This window comes from Sceloporus occidentalis, unplaced genomic scaffold, assembly GCF_023333645.1.
Source record: "Sceloporus occidentalis isolate IW3139 unplaced genomic scaffold, rSceOcc1.0.p SCAF_5, whole genome shotgun sequence".
Lineage (NCBI taxonomy): Eukaryota > Metazoa > Chordata > Lepidosauria > Squamata > Phrynosomatidae > Sceloporus > Sceloporus occidentalis.
The window spans coordinates 3,244,211-3,268,185 of NW_028316985.1; the positions used below are offsets into that span (position 1 = coordinate 3,244,211).

Consider the following 23,975-nt stretch of genomic DNA (forward strand, 5'->3'; position numbering starts at 1 on the left):
GTCGTTTCTGACTTATGGTTACTCTAAGGTGAACCTATCATAGAGTTTTCTTGGGAAGTTTCTTCCAAGTGGGTTTCTCATTGCCACCTTCTGAGGCTGAGAATGTGTGATTTGCCTAAGGTCACCCAGTGGGTTTCCATGCCCAAGATGGGATTTGAACCCTGGTCTCCTAGAGTCCTAGTCCAACACTCAGACCACTACATTACACTGGCCTCACCTTAGCTACAGTCCTTGAATTGGTTATAGCAGCTTTTCTCAACCTTTTTAACTTGGAGGTACTCTTGAAATAATTTTCAGCTCTCAGGGAATTCCTTCATGAAAACAGATTATAACTACAGCTCAAAAAAGGTGTATTTTTGTTTTCAATCTCATTCTCTCATGGAAACCCTAGAGACTTCTTGAGGACCCCTAGGGAACCCTGGTTGAGAAGCTCTGGGTTAGTGAAATGCCGACCTTCCTGATCAGCTGTGCAACCCTAGCCTGTTCAGTGATATTTAGTTCTTCATTACTTCAAATTGTAGCCTAAAAAGATTCCCCAGTGCTGTGTGTGCTCAGGAGCATTACTAGGGGAGTGTTGGGGGTTCAGATTGCACCAGAAGACACTGGGGGAGGGGGGGGGGTTTGACACCTGCTCAGGCCCTCCACCCACTTCAGGGAGGTATGGTGGGGCTGATGGCCGACCTTCGGCAACAGTGGGACCATGGACTTCTCTCCTTCCTTTGATTGCTTTGCTTGTATATTCCTGCATGGCAGAGGGTTGAACTGGGTGGCCCTTGTGGTCTCTTCCAGCTCTATGATTCTGTGATGGAGCAAGCTTGTTTTCTGCTACTCCAGAGAACAGAACATAGAACAATGGATGCAAGCTACGGGAAAAGAGATTCCACTTAAGCATTAGGAAGAACTTCCCAACAGTAAGAGCTGTTCAACAGTGGAAGACACTCCCTCAAATAGTGGTGGAGTCTCAATTTTTGGAGATTTTAAAGCAGTGGCTGGATGGTCATCTGTTGAAAGTTCTTTGTTTGTGAGTTCCTACATGGTAGGGGTTGGATTGGATGGCCTTTGTGGTCTCTTCCAATTCCTAACATCATTGCTTCCGAGCAGAGCTCTCTGACATACCAGGCTGAATCCCTATCTCACCAAACTACAAGTCCCAGGATTCCACAGGACAGAGCTATGAGAGTTGAAGTGGTGTCAGAATTCTTTATTTCTGCCACGTGGCAATAGCCACCTCCTTTACTGAGCCTCTCCACTCCTGAGTGATCAGGCTTTCATCTAGATCCTTAGGCCCTTTAGTCCACACTGAAATGTAAACATTTTATCATGCAATCACTTTAAATACAAGCCTTGATGTTATATGTGCCCGTTCCAAATGACATCAAAGGCAGATGTCCCAGTTTGCTCCCTGCCGGTGGCAATGCTGTTTAACAGTGCCTGAAATGGCCTCGGCATTTCCTGCCCTGGCCACCCTCCGATGGGATTTGAAAAAGGCCCAACACAGATTACTTAGAGCAGTTGGCACGCACCACATGCGTGTGCATTGCATTTGTGCGTATAACCTCATTTCTCCACAAGGGATCCCCATATATGCTCCCCCTCTACATCTCAGGAAATGAGCAGGGTAGACAGATCTAGAGAGGCTGATGGAATTTGCAAGTCTTTTGTGATCAGATGGCCAGCGAAAGATGTGATTCCACCAGCGGTGGCATGCCTCCATCTCATAGGAGGTGCCAGGAATTGATCAGCAGTGCTGTAGCCCCTTTTGGCTGCAAACCGTGCCCCCTGGCGCACCGTGAAGGGTAGTGCCTGCCCTCCTGCCTTTCTCCCCCAAGCCCCACTGACCTTCTCAGTCTCAGGGACAGCTTGGCCTTACTGGAAAGCGGATCATGTGACTGCGGTAATCCACAGCCAGTAAACAGCTGCGCAGGGAGCTTCGAGGAGGAATCGGCCTATTTCCACCACACAAATGTACAGAACCATCACACTGCAGATTCTGGAAAGAGAACAAGAGGCCACTGGGCAGCCAACGCTACACTGAGGCCACTGTGCCTGTCAACCTCAATGATTGTATGTGACACTGGTCACCTGGGCCTTAGCTACAAGCACCCATGTTGTTCTTGGTGTGGCCTCTATGTTTTAGACGAAGGTTAAAAAAGTAGGAAGGGAGCTCCTACTATTTTTCTGCTTGCCCCTGAGGAATCATACAGTTGGAATAGATCACAAGGGCCATCCAGTCCAACCTCCTGCCATGCAGGAACTCACAATCAGAGCACTCACAACAGATGGCCGTCCAGCCTCTGTTTAAAGACCTCCAAAGAAGCAGACTCCACCACACTCTGAGGGAGGAGTGTGTTCCACTGTCGAACAGCCCTTACTGTCAGGTAGTTCCTCCTAATGTTGAGGTGGAATCTCTTTTCCCGGAGCTTGCATCCATTGTTCCTGGTCCTATTCTCTGGAGCAGCAGAAAACAAGCTTGCTCCATCCTTAATATGACACCCCTTCAGATATTTAAACAGGCCTATCATATCACCTCTTAACCTTCTCTTCTCCAGATTAAAAATACCCAGCTCACTAACTCTCCTCATAGGCCTTGGGGGTTTCCAGACCCTTCACCGTTTTGGTGACCCTCCTCTGGACATGCTCCAGCTTGTCCACATACCTCTTGACTTGTGGTGCCTGGAACTGGACCAGTATTTTAGGTGAGGCTTGACGAAAGCCTAATAGAGTGGCACTATTACTTCCCTTGAGCTAGACACTAGGCTCCAGGAGGCTCAAGTCTATGAAAGCTCATTTAACATAAAGGCAGGATTCTCTTAGTGGCTTACACAGGCACAACCTCCCCTGTGGAAGCAGTTGGCACTTTCAACATAATCCCACGTGCATATACTGTATTCATATTTGTTTGTTTGTTTGTTTGTTTGTTTTATTTTATTTCTGTCCCGCCTTTCTCCCAAAAAGGGACCCAAGGCGGCTCACAATATAAAACACGTTAAAACCAAAACAAAAAAATTAAACTATTAAAATAACCTAAATAAACACTAGAAAATTAAAAGTTAAAACATACAAAAGTTAAAACATAATCTAAATGAACTCTCCCCCCCACCAATAAAAAAAAAAATTCTGCATAGATTTCTACAAGGTTCAAGGTCCACCCACAGCACAACATATCCTTCTTTGGAAGAGTTTGAGAGATACTGTTAGGTTCCTTCTTCCGAGGCTCCCCCTGTTCCCTCAACACACACATTTCTTTTTTTGTCCTGGGACAGACTAATGTTGCTTTTTCCTTGGGGAAAAATCTGTGTTGGTCATAAGAGGTAGCTTTCTCTCTTGATTTTGTTTTTTGTTAGTTGTCCTCAAGTCAACCTCCACTCATGGCAGTCCTATGGCGGAGGCATCTCCAAGCCCCCTGTCCTCCACTGCTCTGCTCAAGTCCTGCAAATTCATACCTATGACCTCCCTAACAAGAGTCAATCCATCTAGCATGCAGTCTTCCTCTTGTTCTATTACCTTCTATTTTTCCCAGCATTACTTTTTTTTTCAAGTGAGTCTTGCCTTCTCATGATGTGGCCAAAGTACAACAGCCTCAGTTGTGTTATCTTGGCTTCCAGGGAGATTTCAGGCTCGATCTGTTCAAGGACCCATTTGTTTGTCTTTTTGACCATCCACAGAATCCCCAGCACTGTTCTCCAACACCACATCTCAACTGAATTGATTTTCTTTTTATCCGCTTTCTTCACTGTCCAGCTCTCTCACCCCATACATGGTGATAGAGAATACAAGGACTTGGACAATTCTAATTTTACTGCTCTTGGTTTTTACTGCCCTAATTTATTTCACCTTCATGATACGCTTGGTGTGAATTGGATGTATGTAAGGAAGCAAACCTCTATCTCATATGGCATTGGAATTGGCTCTTTGGACAACAGAAATGTGTGGGGTCTCCTCAAATACAGTCCTTCTATCCCTTTGTAGATACAGGTAGGGTCTAGCAGCTTTTTCAGTCTGGTCTTAGTAAAGCCGATGGAGACCTCACACAAGGAAGAGTCAATCTAGCCCAGCCTCCAGGCTCCTGAAAGGGATTAACTGGAATGATAGAATCATAGAATCATAGAATCATAGAGTTGGAAGAGACCACTAGGGCCATCCAGTCCAACCCCCTGCCATGCAGGAAATCCAATTCAAAGCATCCCTGACAGATGGCCATCCAGCCTCTGTTTAAAGACCTCCAAGGAAGAAGACTCTATCACCCTCCGAGGGAGTGCATTCCACTGTCGAACAGCCCTTACTGTCAGGAAGTTCCTCCTAATGTTCAGGTGGAATCTCTTTTCCTGTAGCTTGCATCCATTGTTCCGGGTCCTGTTCTCTGGAGCAGCAGAGAACAAGCTTGCTCCCTCTTCAATATGACATCCTTTCAAATATTTAAACAGGGCTATCATATCACCTCTTAACCTTCTTTTCTCCAGGCTAAACATCCCCAGCTCCCTAAGTCGTTCCTCATAGGGCATGGTCTCCAGACCCTTCACCATTTTTGTCGCCCTCCTTTGGACACGCTCCAGTTTCTCAATGTCCTTTCTGAATTGTGGTGCCCAGAACTGGACACAATATTCTAGGTGGGGCCTGACCAGAGCAGAATACAGTGGCACTATTACTTCTCTTGATCTAGACACTATACTTCTATTGATGCAGCCTAAAATAGCATTGGCCTTTTTAGCTGCCGCATCACACTGTTCACTCATGTTCAACTTGTGGTCTACTTGGACTCCTAGATCCCTTTCACACGTAGTTTCATTCAGCCAGGTGTCACCCATCCTATATCTGTGCATTTTATTTTTCCGCTCTAAGTGCAATACCTTACATTTCTCTGTGTTGAATTTCATTTTGTTAGCTTTGGCCCAGCTTTCTAGTCTATTCAGGTCATTTTGAATCTTGATCCTGTCCTCTGGGGTATTAGCTATTCCTCCTAATTTGGTGTCATCTGCAAATTTGATAAGTATGCTCCCATTTCTGTCATCCAGGTCATTGATAAAGATGTTGAATAGCACTGGGCCCAGGACAGAGCCCTGTGGGACCCCACTGGTCACTTCTCTCGAGGATGAAAAGGAGCCATTGTTGAGCACCCTTTGGGTTCGGCCGGTCAACCAATTACAGATCCATGTAACAGTTCCTTTGTCTAGCCCACATTTTACAAGCTTGTTTGCAAGAATGTCATGGGAAACCTTGTCAAAGGCCTTACTGAAATCAAGATATACTATATCCACAGCATTCCCTTCATCTACCAAGCTGGTAATTTTATCAAAGAAAGAGATTAGGTTTGTCTGGCATGACTTGTTTCTCTGAAACCCATGTTGACTTTTTGTGATGATGGCATTGCCTTCTAGATGTTCACAGACTCTCTGTTTAATGATCTGCTCCAGAATCTTTCCTGGTATTGATGTCAGACTAACTGGACGATAATTGTTGGGATCCTCTTTTTTCCCCTTTTTGAAGATGGGGACAACGTTTGCCCTCCTCCAGTCTGCTGGGATCTCTCCTGTTCTCCAGGAGTTTTCAAAGATTATTGCCAATGGCTCCGATATTACTTTTGCCAGTTCTTTTAATACCCTTGGATGTAGTTCATCTGGTCCCGGAGACTTAAATTCATTTAGATTAATAAGGTGTTCCTCTACTATCTCTTTACTTATTCTGTGCTGAAATTCCCCTATTCTGTCCTCTGCTCCATTATCCTCAGGTTGAGCACCCTTTGCCTTTTCTGAGAAGACTGAGGCAAAGAAGGTGTTGAGTAATTCTGCCTTTTCTCTGTCTTCTGCTAGCATTTTGCCATCTTCTCCACGCAGTGACCCTACCGTTTCCTTCTTCTTCCTTTTGCTGCGGACATATCCAAAAAAGCCCTTTTTGTTGTCTTTAACCTCTCTAGCAAGCCTGAGTTCATTCTGCGCTTTAGCTTTTCTGACTTTACCCCTACACATGCCTGCTATTTCTTTGAATTCCTTTTTTGTGATTTCCCCCTTTTTCCATTTCTTATACATGTTCTGTTTAAAACTTAGCTCAGTTGAAAGTTCCTTAGTCATCCATCCTGGTTTCTTGAGACACCTCCCGTTTTTCTTTCTCACTGGAACTGTTTGAAATTGTGCCTTCAGTATCTCTCTTTTGAGAAACTCCCATCCATCCTGAACTCCTTTATCTTTTAGTATTTCTGACCATGGAATCGCCCTCAATACTTCTCTAAGTTTACTGAAATTCGCTCTCCTAAAGTCTAGGATGCGTGTCTGACTATGCCTGGCTTCTCCTTTCCACTGTATTACAAACTCCAGGATAGGAACAACCTTCCTATCTTCTTCAAGAACAGGAATTCACAGCAAGGTATAACATTCTCCTATTATCCCTGGTGGGTCTACAAAGCTCCAGGGGGTAGCCCAGTAATGCCGTGATGCATAATCCAAGATGACCACAGGCAGTGGGAATGCGTGACTGAAACCCCCTGGAGTGCCTTGGTCAGGAATACGGAGGGGGGTTGAGAGAGAGGTCAGCAGGCCACATAAGGACAAAGTATGAAGATGGAGTGGGGCAGACTGCTTTCTCCAGCCCCTCAAACTGCTTATATCCACCCCTACATCCATATCTGATTTAGCCTGCAAGATCCCAGAATGACACCTAATATTTCCCTCCCTCCCTCCCTTCTTTCTCTTTCTCTTCAGTGAAGAGAAGTATTCCTAGCATGTTCCTTTTCCAACTAAAAGAGTGTACTTGATACCCAGGTAGATGATTTTTAAAGGACTTTAGACAGATTCCTGGAGGATAAGGCTATTTATGGCTGCTAGTCATAATGGCTGAGTGTCACCTTCAAGACAAAATGCTGTTGAACATAAATGGGAGAAGGCCACTCCTTGTTGAACCACTGAGAGTGCGGGAAGATTGTGTGTTGTGGATTGTGTATTGCATGTGTTGTGTGCCTTCAAGTCATTGGCAAGATTTGTTCAGAATGCGTTTTCCATCACCTTCTGAGGCACAGAGAGGGTGACTTGCCCAAAGTCACCAAATGGGTTTCCATGGTCAAGAGATTATTTGAGCCCTGGTCTTCTGGAGTTCTAGTGTAAGAATCAAACCGCAACACCATGCTGCTTCTCTTAGGGGTTTCTTGGCCAGATTTCTTCACAGTGAGGTTTGCCATTGCCTTCCTCTGATGCTGAGGGTATCACTTGCTCAAGGTCTTCCAGTGGGTTTCCATGGCTGAGCAAGAATTTGAACCTTGATCTCCCAGAGTCCTAGTCCACCACTCAAACCACTGCACTGTATTGGCTCACTATTAATTGTTTATTTTATTTATACCCTCTCTTCCTCCCAGCATGGGACCCAAAAAAGGCTTGCAACAAAGCTAACACAAGGTAAAGCTTAGAACCTAATAATATAAAGTTAAACAACTTTAGCATATTTTAACACAATTAAACAACTTTAGCACATTAAACACAATAACATTTTTAAAAGTGTACAGTCACTGCTTAAAAAACACAAGAAAGTAAATATGCAGCAAAAAAAAAAAACCACCATAAAAAGGGCTCCCCACAACTACTTAATCATTGCAGTTGGTCTTCTGCAGGGGTAGGCAAGCTTTTTGAACCAGGGGCCGGGTTGCTGTCCCTCAGACAACTGGGGGGCCGAAGCCAAAAATTAAATAATTTAAAAAAAAATTAAAAATTAAATAAATAAATAAACCGGGACAAATGTAGAACAAAATTTTCAAATGGAGGACACTTTTTTAAAAAAAATGGAGGACACGCAAAAAAATTTGCTGATTTTTTAAAAAATGTTAATATAAATGCATGTTTTGGAGGCTTCTATAGACAATTGCCCCCCTTGCCCGTCGCTTGCCCCCCTTGCCTGCCGCTTCCCCCCCTTGCCCACCTCCTCCTGATAGGCCAAAGGCCCCACGCCCTCATGTGAGAGGCCAAAGGCTCCGGCAGCAATCGGCAGCAGGACCGGGCGGGGGCCGGTCCCAAGGCCTTGCCGGGCCGCATCCGGCCCGCGGGCCGCAGGTTGCCTACCCCTGCTCTAGGTCCTTCAGTACAACTCTGTGGTCAATGTCCAAAATACACTGACCATAGAATGGCACTGGAGTAGCTACAAATGGTCTTTCAGTGCAACTTTTAGTTAAAGTTGACCACAGAGTTGCACTGGAGGACCTAGACAGTCCTAGAGAGAACATATTAATGAAATCCGTGAATAATCAAATCCGCAAATATCAAAGCCGCATGACTGTAATAGGACTTGAGCAGCCATAGATTTTGGTATCCACTGGAAGTCCTGGAACCAAACCTCAGCAGATACCAAGGGACTGCTGTAAATGCCTGTTTAAATAAAAAGGTTTATTTTTTGGTTTGGCCTTTGATCTGATCCAACAAGTGTCAACAGTATGAACCGGAAATAATTCATTGCTTCAGAAGGAAGCCACTTGTTGATGCGGTAGGAATTTAATGTGAGTTTAATGGGCTGGGGTGTTGTATTGTTTTAAAGTCTTTTAAACACTTTTATTTTTTTTAACTTTATTTTATTCTTTTAACATGCAATCTGTTTTAATATTGTAATAATTTAATTCTATTTTAAAGTATCACTTTTATATGTTCTTAGTTGTACCGTTTTTTAAAATATTGTAAGCTGCTCCCAGTTTTGTCTCACTGATGATGATGATGATGATGTGTTTCTGTCCAAAGAATTCAGAACAGTTTCCTTTTATTACCCTACTCTTACAACAACCTGGTGAGGTTGTTTAAACTAAGAAGTAGTGACAAGCATAGAGTCTCTGTGAGCTTCATGACCAAGTTTGGAATTAAGTATTTTTTTCTATTTGGACTCTACCAGCATTTTAAATTCTGATCAGAAGCGGTCTGCCAGCAAACCTGTTCCAAAACCATCGAGAAGCATTCCCCCAGCACTGGTCCTCAATGAGTAAAGTACCAGCCAGCTTGTTACCAAAGAGAAGTCTCCCAACGCCTGATATGGCTCCCTTTCATTTCCTGCATATGAGGTGCTCCTCGCCAGGAGATGATGGTTGCCCCTGGAATGCCAGGAAGTATTCATCTCTCCAAGCACCCCCTCCAACCTGTCCCTCCCCAAATTGTGAGCAAGGGGATTTTCTCTTTAATACCATTGAAAGGGTCCGAAATCCCAGGCTTTAGATTAACATGTGCCAGCTAGATTAAGGCTAATCAGAGAGGCAGATGCAGCTCGGTGACAATCCCAGGCCTGATTACCGTATCTCTGGGGCTTTAATGGTGTCCCTCCCAAGGGCGGCCAACTCTACTCGCAAGCCCAGCAGACTGCTGGACCCGACCTCCCCTCCCTTGCCCCCAGCCCTTCCCGGCCCTCCTTTGGCTTCTCAGTGCTGCCTCCTTTGAGGAGATTTGGCCTAATCCCTGTGCAGAGAAGGACATGTGCGCCTGTGGATGTGCCAGTCTCTCTCTCCCCCCCCTCCCATTTTGCACGGACAGTTCCCAGCTTTTAGCTTTCATGCTCCAAGCGAGGTGAAGCCAGGTTGGCTGGCTGTTCGAAAGATCTTGTAGCATCTTTGAGACGAACGGAAAGAAAGAAGTTGGCAGCATGAGCTTTCCTAGACTAAAGTCTACTTTCTCAGATGCATTTGGTGAAGTGGAAGCCAGGGACAGACCTATATATGGCATCTTGACTTCAATCTTCTCTGCTTTTTTATTTTTCTACCTTGCTCTCATCCTACCTGCTTTTCTCCCTTTCTAGAGAGAGTTCAGGCTTGTAACTTATGAGTGCCTTTTGGTGAGTTCTATTGGAGCTGTTGTGTTTTCCTGCCACATTTGTTCAATGTATGCAAAAGCAACATGACAGTAGTACTGTGTGACCTCAGAAATATCGCTCAGTCACTGATCTTGAAAACTGCAGATTGCCCAAAGCAGAAACATCACAGTTTGTGTAACCACCTTTCCTATGGCTCTCCAGTTCTGCCACTAACAAAATTTAGAGTGTAAGCTACTTGAGGCAGGAGTCTCTTAAAATATTATGTTATTCCTTAGAGTCCCACTGTATTGCTGATGCTCAGTAGATACATTTTTAGAGTATCACTTTGCTTAAACCTAAGGCTTATATCCCTAGATAAACAGCCTTGCTGCTTTTAACTTGGGTTGTACATCTGTGGCCCTCCAGACAGTGATGGTCTGCAGCTCCCAGCATTCCTCAGCCTTGGTAATGCCATCTGGAACTGATAGAAGAAGAGCTGGAGGACCACACTTTGTCCACTCGTTTTTTTAATTGCTTCTGTGCTGGTCCAACAGGTTGCCATTTCTTGGGTCAGAAGAAACCACCCTGGCTTGAGGATTCTGGGAGTTGTAATCCACCACCCCCCCCCCCAGGAGTTTTCCCAAGCTCTGGTCTGTATTTGGGTGGCGGGTGACAATTCAGAACCTCAGCAAATTTTACAAGCCTACTCTGGAATAAATTTATGACTTTAAAGTGACAAAAAAATAATTTTTAAAGAGTACTGTGAATTAATTTTCTTCATCTGAAATTTAGTGATGATACTTTTGTTCATGCATATCTGGTAGAGAGGACAGCTGGGACAGAGGTTGGCTGAATTCTTTGTAATCATAGTTATTTGACAATTGTGATTTGATGGGAAATGTGGTTTGGAGGTCAGACACAAACCAGTGTTTGCTGATTCAAAAGTAGTGGCAAACTATGGCTAGCTGGCTGCAGGAAGTAGCTAACTGAATCAATGTAAAGGAAGGAGGGGAATTTGTGACCAGGTAGGATTCTCCTAAAAAGATCTGTATCTGTCCTTCCTAACAGAAAAAAATACCAACTTTGTAAGGGCAAAATAACAATTATATGTCTGAATTTGGCACTGGGAGAGAGGGTTATCCTCTCTCTCACACAGTAGTATGGTCCCAGTCAAGTTCTTTTGTCCTCACAACTGTCCTTTGCCATCCTATGAAAAAGCAGGTTCTCCAGCCCGTTTCCTAGTTAGGCTTGAAAGATTATCAATATTTTCCTGGATGAGGACTCAGCTGTGTTGGCTGATGGATGGTACTGCAGTGAAATCATGGCTTGCCTCTGTCTTCCTTGGGTGGGCTTCTCCCTCTTTTCTTGAGCAAGGAAGGCTTTTTTTCCTTTCCCTTCTCCTCCTCCTCTGCCCAGACAGGGCGATGTGACAAGAGCTCTGAGTTCACTCCAGAAAGAGCAAGCTGGGCACAGCCCACGGCTGCCAAAACTGGAGCTGCCTCAGACCAGCGGGTCAGAGTACTTAAGGCTTAAGCTTTCCTGTCTGCACAGCAGAGTGACGCAAGGACACCCAGGCGCATTTGGCCACCTCCTGTTGTTGCTCTTCGGTGGGGTTGACCTTCAAGCAACAGAGGGCCTGACCAGGTTTGAGAGTCCCTTGGTGAGGTGGCTGCCATCTCCTCTTCCAGAACTTGACTCGGGGCTTCTTTTTGGCAGGCTAGATTTTTGCAAAAGATATTTTATACTAGGAGTGAGCAGTGAGTGACCCGGAGACCATATGTGACCCCCCCCAGGCTCTGTTTTGAGAGCCAGTGTGGCATAATGGTTTGAGTGCTGTACTTCGATTCTGAAGATCAAGGTTTGATTCTCAGCTCAACCATGAAATCCACTGGATGACCTTGGGCAAGTCACATGCTCTCAGCCTCAGGGAAATGCAATGACAAACCTCTGAACAACTCTTCTCAAGAAAACCCCATGATAGGTTCACCTTAGGTTCACCATAAGCCAGAAACAACTTGAGGGCACACAACAGGTTCCCCCAGAGTCCTCAGACCAGCCTTTTTTTGGCAAAGAAAGGTGAATTGCCTTTTCTGGAAACTTCCAGGAGTTATTATTAGCTTATTATTGTCACCTGCCTTTTTCCTGAAATGGGGCGCTCAAGGCAACTTATACATGAAAATGATTACAGCTGAATTAAAAATACATACATAAGGTCAACTTTGAAATAGAATTATAATATTAACAATATCAAAACAGTTTCAAACATAAATTTAAAATGGATAAAAAGCATTTTTAAAACTAAATGGCCAGTTGAAAAAAATACGGCATCTTTTTAAATGTCATTTCCTTAAAACGTCATTTTTAAATGTCATTTCCTTAAAACGTTTCAATTCTGAAAGCCGCCTCGATTCTATTGGAAAGGCAGAATAAAAATATTTGTTGTTGTTGTTGTTGTTGTTGTTGTTGTTGTTGTTTATTAATTAAAAAACCTGTTCCTGTCAATGGAAGTATAGCAAAAAATTGTAATTTGCCTTTTATAAATTGGTAGCAAGCTCTCTTAGTAGCTTTGGGACAAAACCCATATTTTTCCAAACCAAGAGAATTTGCAATCCCTTTTGGGGTTTTTGTTTTGGGTTGTTTATTTGTCTGAATGTTTTTGCTACTTTTGGCCTTCTGCATATATGCCTCGGAGGTCTGAGAGCCAGAAAATTGTATCCCAAGCCCTCTGCCATTACCCATCCCATTTTATACTCTACGCTTCTTCTTCTTTTACTTTTTAATCCTTTTGATATCTGTTGCTTAATACTGTCTTCCATCACTCTGTCTGAAGAAGGAAACTACAATTTGAAAATGCTCATGCTAAAATAAAATCAGCTCCAAATTTCCCCCTTCTCCCTCAAATCCAGTGCTTGAACATGGCCTTTGCTGTTTGAGGGAGTTCATCAACATTTCTCTCTCCAGGGACTTGGTTACAGACTGAACCTTGCCTTCTAGGCAGTGAATAAGAACAAGTAAAAGATAGTTGGTACTGACATATCCGCCTTACTAAGTTGGCTTATTCATCCCAGAGAATGAGCTATAGAACAGAAGGTGTGCTTGTGTATTTGTGTCTGTGTGTCAGAGAGAGTGAACCGACAGGAGCGTTTCTTTTCAGGCACAGGTGGGCAATACAAAAGTAAATGGCAAAGACAAGATGGTATGGGCAAGCCAGTGTTTACTCTGGATATATGAGTCATTTTTTATTGAAAAGAAGATGAATGGCTCAAGCAGGAAATAAATAAAATAGATTATAAATCGGGTGCCTGGAGAGATCAGGTTAAATAAACACACACACTAACATGCAGAGGATTTTCTCCTGCACCTGATGTTAGGGCTCATCTACTAGGGTAACCTAAGACCCAGTGTGGCATAGTGGTTTGAGTGTTGGACTAGGACTCTGGAGGCCAGGGTTCATTTCCCAGTTCAGCCATGAAACCCACTTGGTGACCTTATGCAAGTCACACTCTCTCAGCCTCAAGAGAAGGCAATGGCAAACCTCTTCTGAGCCAATCTTGCCAAGAAGACCCCAGGATAGGGTTGCCTTAGAGTCTCCATAAGTCAGAAACGTCTTGAAGGCATACAACAACAAATAGAGTAGAATCATAGGCCTGTTACAGACAGCCAAAATAAAGCTGCTTCGAGTCACTTTGGAGGTATGGTATTTCAATGATACATGCGTCCTAAGAGTCCAAAGGCCACACCAAAGCCACGCTCCAGTCCTAAGGACTGGAGTGCAGCTTTGGTGAAGCTTCCAGACTCTTAGGACTCATGCATCATTGAAATATCATACCTCCAAAGTGACTCGAAGCAGCTTTATTTTGGCTGTCTGTAACAGGCCATAGAGTTGGAAGAGACCCCAAGGGCCATCCAGTACAACTCCATTCTTCCATGCAGGAACTCTCAATCAAAGCATCCCCAACAGATGACCATCCAGCCTCTGTCTAAAAACTTCCAAAGAAAGAGACCCCACTACTCTCAGAGGGAATGTGTTCCACTGTCGAACAGCTTTTACTGTCAGGAAGCTCTTCCTAATGTTGAGGTGGAATCTCTTTTCCTGTAGCTTCCATCTATTGTTCCGGGTCCTATTCTCTGGAGCAACAGAAAACAAGCTTGCTCCATCCTCAATATGACATCTCTTCAAATACTTAAACAGGACTATCATTTCCCCTCTTAACCTTCTCTTCTCCAGGCTAAATATCCCCAGCTCCCTAATATTTGAAGGGATGTCATTTTGAGGCGAGAGCAAGCTTGTTTTCTGCTGCCCCAGAGACTAGGGCCTGGAACAATGGATGCAAGCTACAGCAAAAGAGATTCCACCTCAACATTAGAAAGAACTTCCTGACAGTAAGGGCTGTCAGACAGTGGAACACACTCCTTCCTCGGAGTGTAGTGGAGTCTCCCTCCTTGGAGGTCTTTAAACAGAGGCTGGATGGCCATCTGTCAGGGATGCTTTGATTTGGATTTCCTGCATGGCAGAACGGGGTTGGACTGGATGGCCCTTGCGGTCTCTTCCAACTCTATTATTCTATGATTCTACTTCCCTCAGTCTAGACACTATACTTCTATTGATGCAGCCTACGATCGCATTGTCTTATTTAGCTGCTGCATTGCACTGTTGACTCATGTTCAATTTGTGGTCTACTAGGACTTCTAGATCCCTTTCACATGTAGTCTTGTTAAGTCAGGTGTCATGGTAATCTGTTTTCTTTGAGGGAACAGTTGGAACCAAGTGAAAGGCTCTGATTCCTGCAGGATCCATCCACAGGACAGTTTTCTTGCCTGTATTGTAGAACTACAGAGTTGAAAGGGAACCTGTAGGCCATTTAGTACAACCCCCTGCTATGCATGGGCTGGCCCCTCTTTATTTAACTGATCTTCTCTCCCTACATCCCTACTCGCACTCTCCGCTCTGGTAGCCAAAGTCTCCTCTCTCAACCCAGGATTTTCTCTGCCCTGTCCTGGATCCGTCCCTTCTCTCTTGCTGCCCCTCATTCCTGGAACCTTCTTCCTCTGCATGCACAGCTCATCACTTCCCTAACCAGTTTTAAGGCTGAGCTGAAAACCATATTGTTTAGGGAAGCGTTCTCAGGGAATTTGTGATTGTCATCTGGCTGTCTGATAACGTTTGATGCGATTTGCTTTTATATCTGATGTTTTTTAATTTGTCTTTTCTTTCCTACATTCTAATTTTATCTATTCCTCTATCTAATTGTTATTACTTTTAGAGTGTACGCCTCGGGCAGGCTTTTATATATTCCTTAATTTTACTGATTTTGTACAGCGCTGTGTATAATTACAGCACTTTAGAAATAAAGTATAATAATAATGATAATAATAATAATAATAATGCAGGAGATCACAATTAAAGCACATTTGAGAGGTGGCCATCCAGCTTCTATATAAAGACTTGCAAGGATGGGGAGTCCACTACCCTCTGAAGCAGACTGTTCCATTCTTGAGCCACTCTTACTGTCAGGAAGTTCTTTTTAATGATTAGATGGAATCCTTTTTTTTTTCCTTGGCGTTTGAATCCATTGCTTGTGTGCTGATCTTTGGAGCAGCAGAAAACACGCTAGCTCCATCTGCCAGCTTTCAAAATTATATTGTTCCTTGCACTCACTTCAGGTTTCAAACTACAGAATTATAGCACTTCAATCCCACTTAAGTACTATAGCTAATGGATAGCTAGTAAAGTACAGTGGGCCCTTGGTATCCCACTGCCATTTGGTTCCAGGACCCCCTGTGGATATCAAAATCCGTGGATGTTCAAGTCCCATTATATATAGTAGCATAGTAATATGGTGTCTCTTGTATAAAACAGCAAAATCAAGGCTTGCTTTTGGGAATTTTATATGTTTTTGGAAGATTTTCAAGGCATGGATAGTTGAATCCATGGATAAAGAATCTGTGGATATGGAGGCACAGCTGTATATTCCTGCTTTTGGCATAGCAGTTTCTGGATTTGATGGGTGTTGTGTATCATTAAATCAATGTTTTAGCCAACCAAGGTGTGCGAGAACTAGGTTGGCCCTGTGCCTGAAATAGTCCTTTATGTCTTTTTTAAAAAATTATTTATTGTTTTAAAAAAGAACAAACATCTTAAAGGACAAACATAGATACATTGAACACATATTAAACAAAACATTAAAACATTACAATCTTAACTTCATGTAATTGTCCTTGATAGATTAGTTCTTCCCTATCTTAACTGAAATAGCTACAACATGAATAGATGTGCATCTACACCAGTGGTTCCCATCCTGTGGGTCAGGACCCCTTTGGGGGTCGAATGACCCTTTCGTGGGGGTTGCCTAAGACCATTGGAAAACACCTATTTAATTACAGTTATGAAGTAGAAACGAAAATAATTTCATGGGTTTGGGTCACCACAACATGAGGAACTGTATTGAAAGGTCGCAGCATTGGGAAGGTTGGGAACCACTGATCTACACACATATGTGTTTACCACCAGCCCTCTTCCTGTGTGCCAAGACTTCCTTGCCTGTCCATTCGTAGGGCATTTTCCCTGGGCAAAACTGACACACTGTGTTACAGCTGTCAAGATGTTCTTGCTGTTATGGGTAGGAGAGAGTGACCACAAGTCAGAGAATTTTGTTCTCATTTAGGATCTTCCAGGCACCTATATTTACCACCAGGAGAGAATTTCCTCTGGGGATTAACTAATGAGAAGGTTTGAAAGCTTTCTTTGTTCACCCATACTTGTAGATGCCTTTGCACAGGGGATTGTGTGTCCCACCATTGGAGGGACTGCAAACTGGAAGGAAATGGGAGAGCACTTTGAGGATGCCCTCGTCTCGGAAGTCTGACTAGCACTAATATTGGTTTCTTTCAGCAACAAGTTAAAACAAAGCTTATTATCATATCTGAATTACAATATTTATGGTCTTAATCTGAAGGTGTTTTGATAGAGAAAGAGAATCAACCTGGGAAGGACACTGAAGTAGGGACCAATTTCTACCTCTGATGCTTGTTGGAAATCCTCTATGGATTTCCAACAAGTTTTCAGCTGATTCATCACAACCAGAGACTACTACTGGTTGTGACTCCTGCTTTAGGGTTCTGCCATTTTCTTGATATTTGGGGGTAAAAATTGAAGCATAACACAGAAGGTTTTAGAGTCTGGGAAGCTGTTGGGGGCTGTCAAAAAAATATTTGTGGGCCAAAAGCATTCCACAGAGGGCTTGGCAGATGTGATGGGTTGGGGAGCCAGATTGTCTCTTTCCTCCTTGGAGAGCTGCACCCTTCTGTCACCCACACCCCAAAATTTGATATTCTTTTGCTCCCAAATGCCTCATAGGGGGTATTCCTTCCTCTACCATGCCTTTTTTTCCCATTGGGAAACAATCCAGAAGTTAACTTTAGGTTCCTTTCTGTTGGGAAAAAAAAGCCCCTTCTTTGCCTAAAACAGCCACAAATTGCCCTGTAGGGAACGTTTGGGGCAAAAACATTTTGGGACGTCCCAAGGCCACAAAAAGAACCCTGGGGGCTCCACTTTCTCCATGCCTGGGTTAGCCATTGTTCTTCTTTTTAGCTGTGGAACTCCCTTCCACAGGAAGCCTGGTTAGCCTCCCTCTCTGCTTTTTTTCCACCAGTAAGCAAATACTTTTTATTTAGGCTAGCTTTCAGTTTGTTTGTTTTTGTTTTTTTGTGGCAGGAGGATCTTTTAATGGCATGTGCATGGGTGTTTTAACAGAGTGTGTTATCCCTTTTTACTGTGTTTTTAAATGGTTTCAAGTTCTAACAAAATTGTTTAATTTTTTTTAATTTGTATTAAATAGGTTTTAGTGTTCCCTTGGCTTAATTTATTGTAGGTTGCCTTGGGTCTCAAAACAAGAGAAAGGCGGGATATAATTCAAGCAAATTTTTAAAAATTAGTCCAGAGGACTGGACCCTTCTTGTCTCAGCTTTTCTTATCCAAAAACAAAGAAGAGCCTCCCCTCCCTGCCTCCATCCTGACTGACCCTCTTCCTTCTCTTTTGTCTCCCCAGGCCTCGTCCAGATCCCAGTGAGCATGTACCAGACCGTGGTCACCAGCCTCGCCCAAGGGAACGGCCCTGTCCAGGTGGCCATGGCTCCGGTGGCCGCCAGGATAACGGACAGCACCGTCACCATGGATGGCCAGGCAGTGGAAGTAGTAACGCTGGAGCAGTGAGGGCAATGTGGCAGGAGCGTGACACAGCTGCTTCTTCTTCTCTCTCACCTGCGGAGATTTTTTTTTCTACGCCTCTCTGGAGACACGATCAGATGGCATTTTGAGTCTCACAGCTTTGGAAGCGGCAAAAAAAGTTTTGTTAACAGTACAGGGGGGAATAGAGAGAGCAAAAGGGTGAAGACTGGCACCTTTCTAGTACCCCTCTGATCCGGCAGATGTAAGGAACCCCACCTGGGGCAGGCAAAACCAAGCTTTCCTCTCCCACCTTGCATGGACCACTCTTGATTATAGTCTGGGTGAGATGTGGGGGAAAAGATGGATTTCCCTCCCTTCCTAGGGGTCTGAAATGGGTATTCCCATAGACGTTCATGACCCCATTCCTGCAGAGGCGCACAGAGCCAGTCTGCTCTGCTGTCCTCCTCGTGGCAAGAATTAGGTGTCATTTTAACATGGACATAATTTTTTTTAACAAGAGAGACCATTTGGAAAATGATATTTTTTTTCTTGAAGAGGTGTTAAAAGTGTAAAAATCTCCTGGAAGAAACAGTGTGGGCTGTGGTGATCCATAGACTCTGGGTCCCTGTGAGAAAGGGATCTGTGGTTCTTGAGGGACCTGCTGGATCAGATTTGACTCCACTTCCTTCCTTTTCTAAGTCTGTGCTTGAAACCTGACCCCAAGTCTTCCCTTCTTTGTCTTCTCTGCTTGAATTGGTATTTGCCTGCATTTTAAAAAAAATTTCCCTTGGGTTACAAAAAATAATAATCAGAAGGCTTAAGTGAGCCCTGAGAAGTGATGGGAGGTGTAGTGATGATATTTCCATGAACCTAGCTGGCCACTTTCCCGGGTTGTCTGTTGGGTGGCTGAGGTGTTGACCAAGGCTCTTCTTGACATGGTGGCCTTCACAACCATAAGCCACATCTTTCCCCTTTGCGTTGTCCTAGCCTTTGGGAATCTTCAGTTCCAGGCATTTCCTGGTCCATCAAACATCAGAGTGCTCTTTTCCAATATTTCCAGCCCACATCAGGCATCCTTATTTCATTCTCCCTCTCCTTCTACAACCGAACTGAGCAGCCCTGCCAGAAAGCATCTTCAGTCTCTACTTTTTGCCTCTTAGAGAAGCCCAGGCTCTCCACTCCCCACAGAAATGCTGTTGCTTCTGCACCGATGAGCTCTGCTTCTTTTCTCATGGAGTAATTTCAGTATTTAATTTTGTTCTTATTTTATTTTACATGCAATGCCATTTCCCCGACCGCTCCACATCCTTCCTGGCCTGTGAAGGCAAGCTTTCTTTTCTTTTCTCCCTTCAGATGTGTATATTTACTTGGCTTCTTTTTTTTTAATGGAAGATATCAACAGTTGTTTATATACTTTCTCTCCTGTGGACTTAGACTGATGGAATGGAATGCTCTCCCCAGAAGCAAAGCCCAGATTTTTAATTTACTTTCTTTAATTTTAAATATATATTTTTAAAAGAAATTGTTGTTGTGAAGATGTCAGGTGTGACTTAAAGTCAGTGTTCCCTTTTATTTTTGGCAAATGAAATAACGTTCTGATAGACTGAGAAATTATTGCCCTGAATCCCAAAGAGAAGCCCTTCTCACTTCTACCACGAACACCAACACCTTGATCCTGTAGCAGAGCATGGAAAATTCCTGTTATTTCCCCCATTGTGTCTTATTGCCTCATTCAATAAATTGTTACAGATGTGTCCATAGCTTGCTGTCATCTTCTTTCTATTCTGTCACAAAATGCAGAATTTAATATTGGTTTGGTTTGTCTTGTAGAATCCAGAACTCTGAAAGTGTATGAATGAGAGAGTGAGTGTGTGCCTGAATGTGTATAAAGCAAATTTCCAGTCTTCAAGGATTATCTAGATGCACATGAAAATACAGTTATACCTCACTTAACAAAATCAATGTGTACCTGGTCATTACCTGTTTAATAAATAATTTGGTACCAGAGGCAAAAAGAACATGGAAATAATAGCAATAGGTTTCTGAACAAAAAGAAAAAGAAAGAAAAGCAACATGTTTCAGCAAGCTTTTTATTCAGAATTGACATTATGCACATATGAAGTGAAATAATCTGATCAGGGAAGCTTTCCATAAGCAAACAAAAGAATTTTAAACTTACAAGGGACCACTTGGAAGTTTCTTCCAAAAAGGCATCTGAGAATGATTTTATTTCTTTAATCAGCCTCTGATTTACTTATGATTTCCATTTTGGTGGCCAAATGAATAGAACTATGCTTTCTGAATATGTTGGCGTAGATGGTGAGGCATCCTTATCTGCTCTCTTCTTTTCTGTCTGTTTTGCTTCTCATACATTTTAATAAGGGATTCTGGAGGCCGCTGCTGCTTACCTTGCCTGCTATAGGCCAGCACACATGCCTACTTTAGGGCCGGGTAGAGCAGAATTGAGAGCCATTGTGTTGTAGTGGTTTGAGTATTGGACTAGGACTCTGGAGACCATGGTTTGAATCCCAGCTCAGCCATGTAAACCTTGGGCAAGACACACAATCTCAGCCTCAGAGGATGGCAATAGCAAACCCCCTCTGAACAAACCCATGATAGGGTTGCCTTAGGGTTGCTGTAAGTCGGAAATGACGCCAAGGTACACAACAAACAAAAAGAGCAGAATTCCATTCTTTCCCAGCTCAAGGCTTTATTGAGTCATTTATTGCAGTCAGACTGTTGCAACTGGACACCCAAAGTCTCTGTTTCTCCAGCCCTGCTTCATAATCTTCCTAGTGCTGATTTTGTTACAATCCTACATGAGTAATATACCTGTTACTAGATGCCACAATTGGCTTGTAGATCTTAGGAAAGTTATATGGGGGGATTTTGGGACTTGTAGTCCAAAAAGGTAACTTTTTTGAGATGTGGTCCCATCTTTATGTCTAGTTTCCCCCCTTATTGCCTCTGGTTCTGCCTCCCATCATGCACCCAAACCTGTCCTTGCTTGCCCACCACCATCACATCTCCCTGAACTCATATGATCAGCTCTGATTTGGGAGGTTAGGATTAGGTCTGACTGACATTTAGATGGGAAACCACCAAAGAGTAATTCCAGGGATTTCCAGGTAGGACTAGAGACAGAGTCCTGCCTGGAATGCTGCAGAGCCATAGCTGCCAGTCAGAGTTGACAGGACTACAGGCTACATGGACCAAGGGCATGGCATGATATGAGGCAGTTTCCCTGTATTTGCATGCACCTCTTTCCCCAAGACCACTGTCTATTGTATTTGAAAGAGAACAGGTGGTATTACACTGGAAATAAGGAACATTAGCTCCACTTGGGGAAAAGGTCTAACAAGCTTCTGAGGAACTCTGGATAAGAAACCCTGGCCTTCAGAGGAGAGCAAAAGGTCTGGAAACAAAACCCCAAGAGGAACAGTTGAGGGGGCTGGGGTCTTTTTTGCCTTAATAATAATTTTTGTTTTATTTATATACCGCTATTCCAAAGATCATAGCCAGGGGTAGGCAACCTGCGGCCCGCGGGCCGGATGCGGCCCGGCAAGGCCTTGGGACCGGCCCCCGCCCGGTCCTGCTGCCGATTGCTGCCGGAGCCTTTGGCCTCTCACATGAGGGCGTGGGGCCTTTGGCCTATCAGGAGGAGGTGGGCAAGGGGGGGAAGCGGCAGGCAAGGGGGGCAAGCGACGGGCAAGGGGGGCAATTGTCTATAGAAGCCTCCAAAACATGCATTTATATTAACATTTTTTAAAAAATCAGCAAATTTTTTTGCGTGTCCTCCATTTTTTTTAAAAAAGTGTCCTCCATTTGAAAATTTTGTTCTACATTTGTCCCGGTTTATTTATTTATTTAATTTTTAATTTTTTTTTAAATTATTTAATTTTTGGCTTCGGCCCCCCAGTTGTCTGAGGGACAGCAACCCGGCCCCTGGTTCAAAAAGCTTGCCTACCCCTGATCATAGCGGTGAACAGCAAGTAAGCTAATTAGCAAGTAAGCCTTGGAGGTAATATGTGGTAGGAGTTTACTACAGGCCATGTTGTTGTGTACCTTCAAGTTGTTTCTTACTTATGGTGACCCTATCATGGGGTTTTCTTGGCAAGATATGCACAGAGGAGGTTTGCTTTCCCCTGAGGCTGAGAGCATGTGACTTGCCCAAGATGACCCAGTGGGTTTCATGGCTGAGCAGGGAATCGAATCCTGCACTCCAGAGTCTGTTCACCATTCAAAGCACTATCCCACACTGGGCATGTTCAGCTTGGTGAAGAGAAGACTGAGAAGTGACAAGATTGCATTCTTGGAAGTATTTCCAGGGTTTCCACAGAGATGAGGGGGGCAGGCATGTTCTCTGCTGCCCCTGAGGGTTGAACCAGATTTAATGCACTCTGTACTGCATCCAAAGAAGTGGGTTTACATCCATGAAAGGTCATGGCAAAATAAGCAATTAAAGGTGCTGCCACATTTCTTATTTTCCTCCCCCTTCCTTCCTTCCTTCCTCCTTTTTATCCTGCAAGAGACTAACGTGGCTGCTTCTTTGAAAATACCACAATGGCTTTAACGTACAAGAGGGCAGATTTCAACTGAACATTAGAAGGAACCTATTGACAGTGAGAGCAGTCCCATAATGGAAGCAATTGCCTTCTCTGGATGTCTTCAAAAAGAGGCTGGACAGCTACCTGCTGGGGATGCTCTAGCTCAGTGGTTCCCAACTTTTGGTCCTCTATTTGTTTTAGACTTCAGCTCCCAGAGGCCCCAGCCAATTTGGCCAACAGTCAGGAATTACGGGATCTGAAGTCCAAATCATCTGGAGGACAAAAAGATGGAAACCACTGCAACAACGCGCACTGAACCTGATGGCCAATGAGGGACCTTCCAACACTATGATTCTAAAGGGATGCCTTGTAGAAGATGGGGCATTTTCTGCTGCTCTAGAAGCTCAAGAGACAAGGGCATAAACCAGTGGATTAAAATTACAAGAAAAGAGATTCCAATTGACCATTAGGAACAACTTCCAGATAGAGCTCTTCAACAATGGAACTAGACTACTTAGGAAAGTAGTGAATTTGCTTTTGGAGGCATTTACGCAATGGTTGGATTTGAGAGGGACTGCAGAGGACAATATCGAGAGGTAGTATGAGTTAAGGGATGCTTGTGGGGATGGAGTAAGGATATTTTCATGTGTTTGAGGGAGCTTTCTGCATGGTTTTGGGGCAAAAGGTGCCTGAAATAGCACATTTTTAAACTTTAGGGGCTGGGGGGGGAGGTGGTGGTATCAGGAGTTGTGTAAGGCCTGAAAGCCACACTATGCCCACCTCTGGGATTTCTTCCAACTCTGATCCTTTATATTGGTGATTTAACCAAATGGGGGCATTGGAAGCACTGTTAGACTAAGCCAAGTCTGTCTGTCCATCTATACCAGTATTGCCTGTTACCCCTGGTAATGTATTTCCAATGTCTAGGGCAGAAATCTTTCCCTTCCCACCTGATAGGATTCCACTGGAGATTTCCTGCAGGTATGACACTGCCACTGGGCTATGGTTCTTTTCCCAATATGTGTGCCATAAACCAGGGCTGGAAATCAGGCAGCCCTCCAGCTGATAGTGGACTGCAAGTCCCAGCAAACCTAGTCTGTGTAACTGATAATGAGGAATGATGGGAATTAGAATCATAGAATCAGTTGCTCCATCTTCAGTGGTGCAGTGCTTAAATGCTGGTACCACAGCCACAAGGTTGTGAGTTCAGTCCCAGGGCTCCAAGGTTGACTCAGCCTTCCATCCTTTTGTAGGTCGGTAAAATGAGGACCCAGCTTGTTGAGGGCCATTGGCTTATGGATTGTAAACCGCTTAGAGAGTGCTGAGTTCACTGATAAAGGGTATAAAATGTAATTTCTGTTGCTATTTGTGTGTTCTTCCTCATTAAGCACTCTGGCCATTTTGGCAACACTTTGGTGTTGCTTGGCCACATGTCTCCCCGTTTTAATTTGTGAAATGTTGGAGGATATGCTTCCTATGCTTTTACGTCACCCAGTTACCAGCCAGTTTGCTAGCCACCCAATCTA

At 43.9% G+C, this 23,975-nt stretch overlaps 1 protein-coding gene across 7 annotated transcripts in view; it reads left to right on the forward strand.

The window, feature by feature from the left end:
• NRF1 (nuclear respiratory factor 1) overlaps positions 1-19,656 on the forward strand; it is a 90,354-nt gene extending 70,698 nt beyond the window's left edge. For all 7 annotated transcript variants that reach the window (XM_089527395.1, XM_089527399.1, XM_089527402.1 and 4 more), the window contains one exon: positions 17,784-19,656. In XM_089527395.1, coding sequence (XP_089383521.1) covers positions 17,784-17,947 — 164 coding nt within the window. In that variant the 3' untranslated portion in view covers positions 17,948-19,656. The remainder of the gene's footprint in view (positions 1-17,783) is intronic.
• Positions 19,657-23,975: the final 4,319 nt, after the last annotated feature.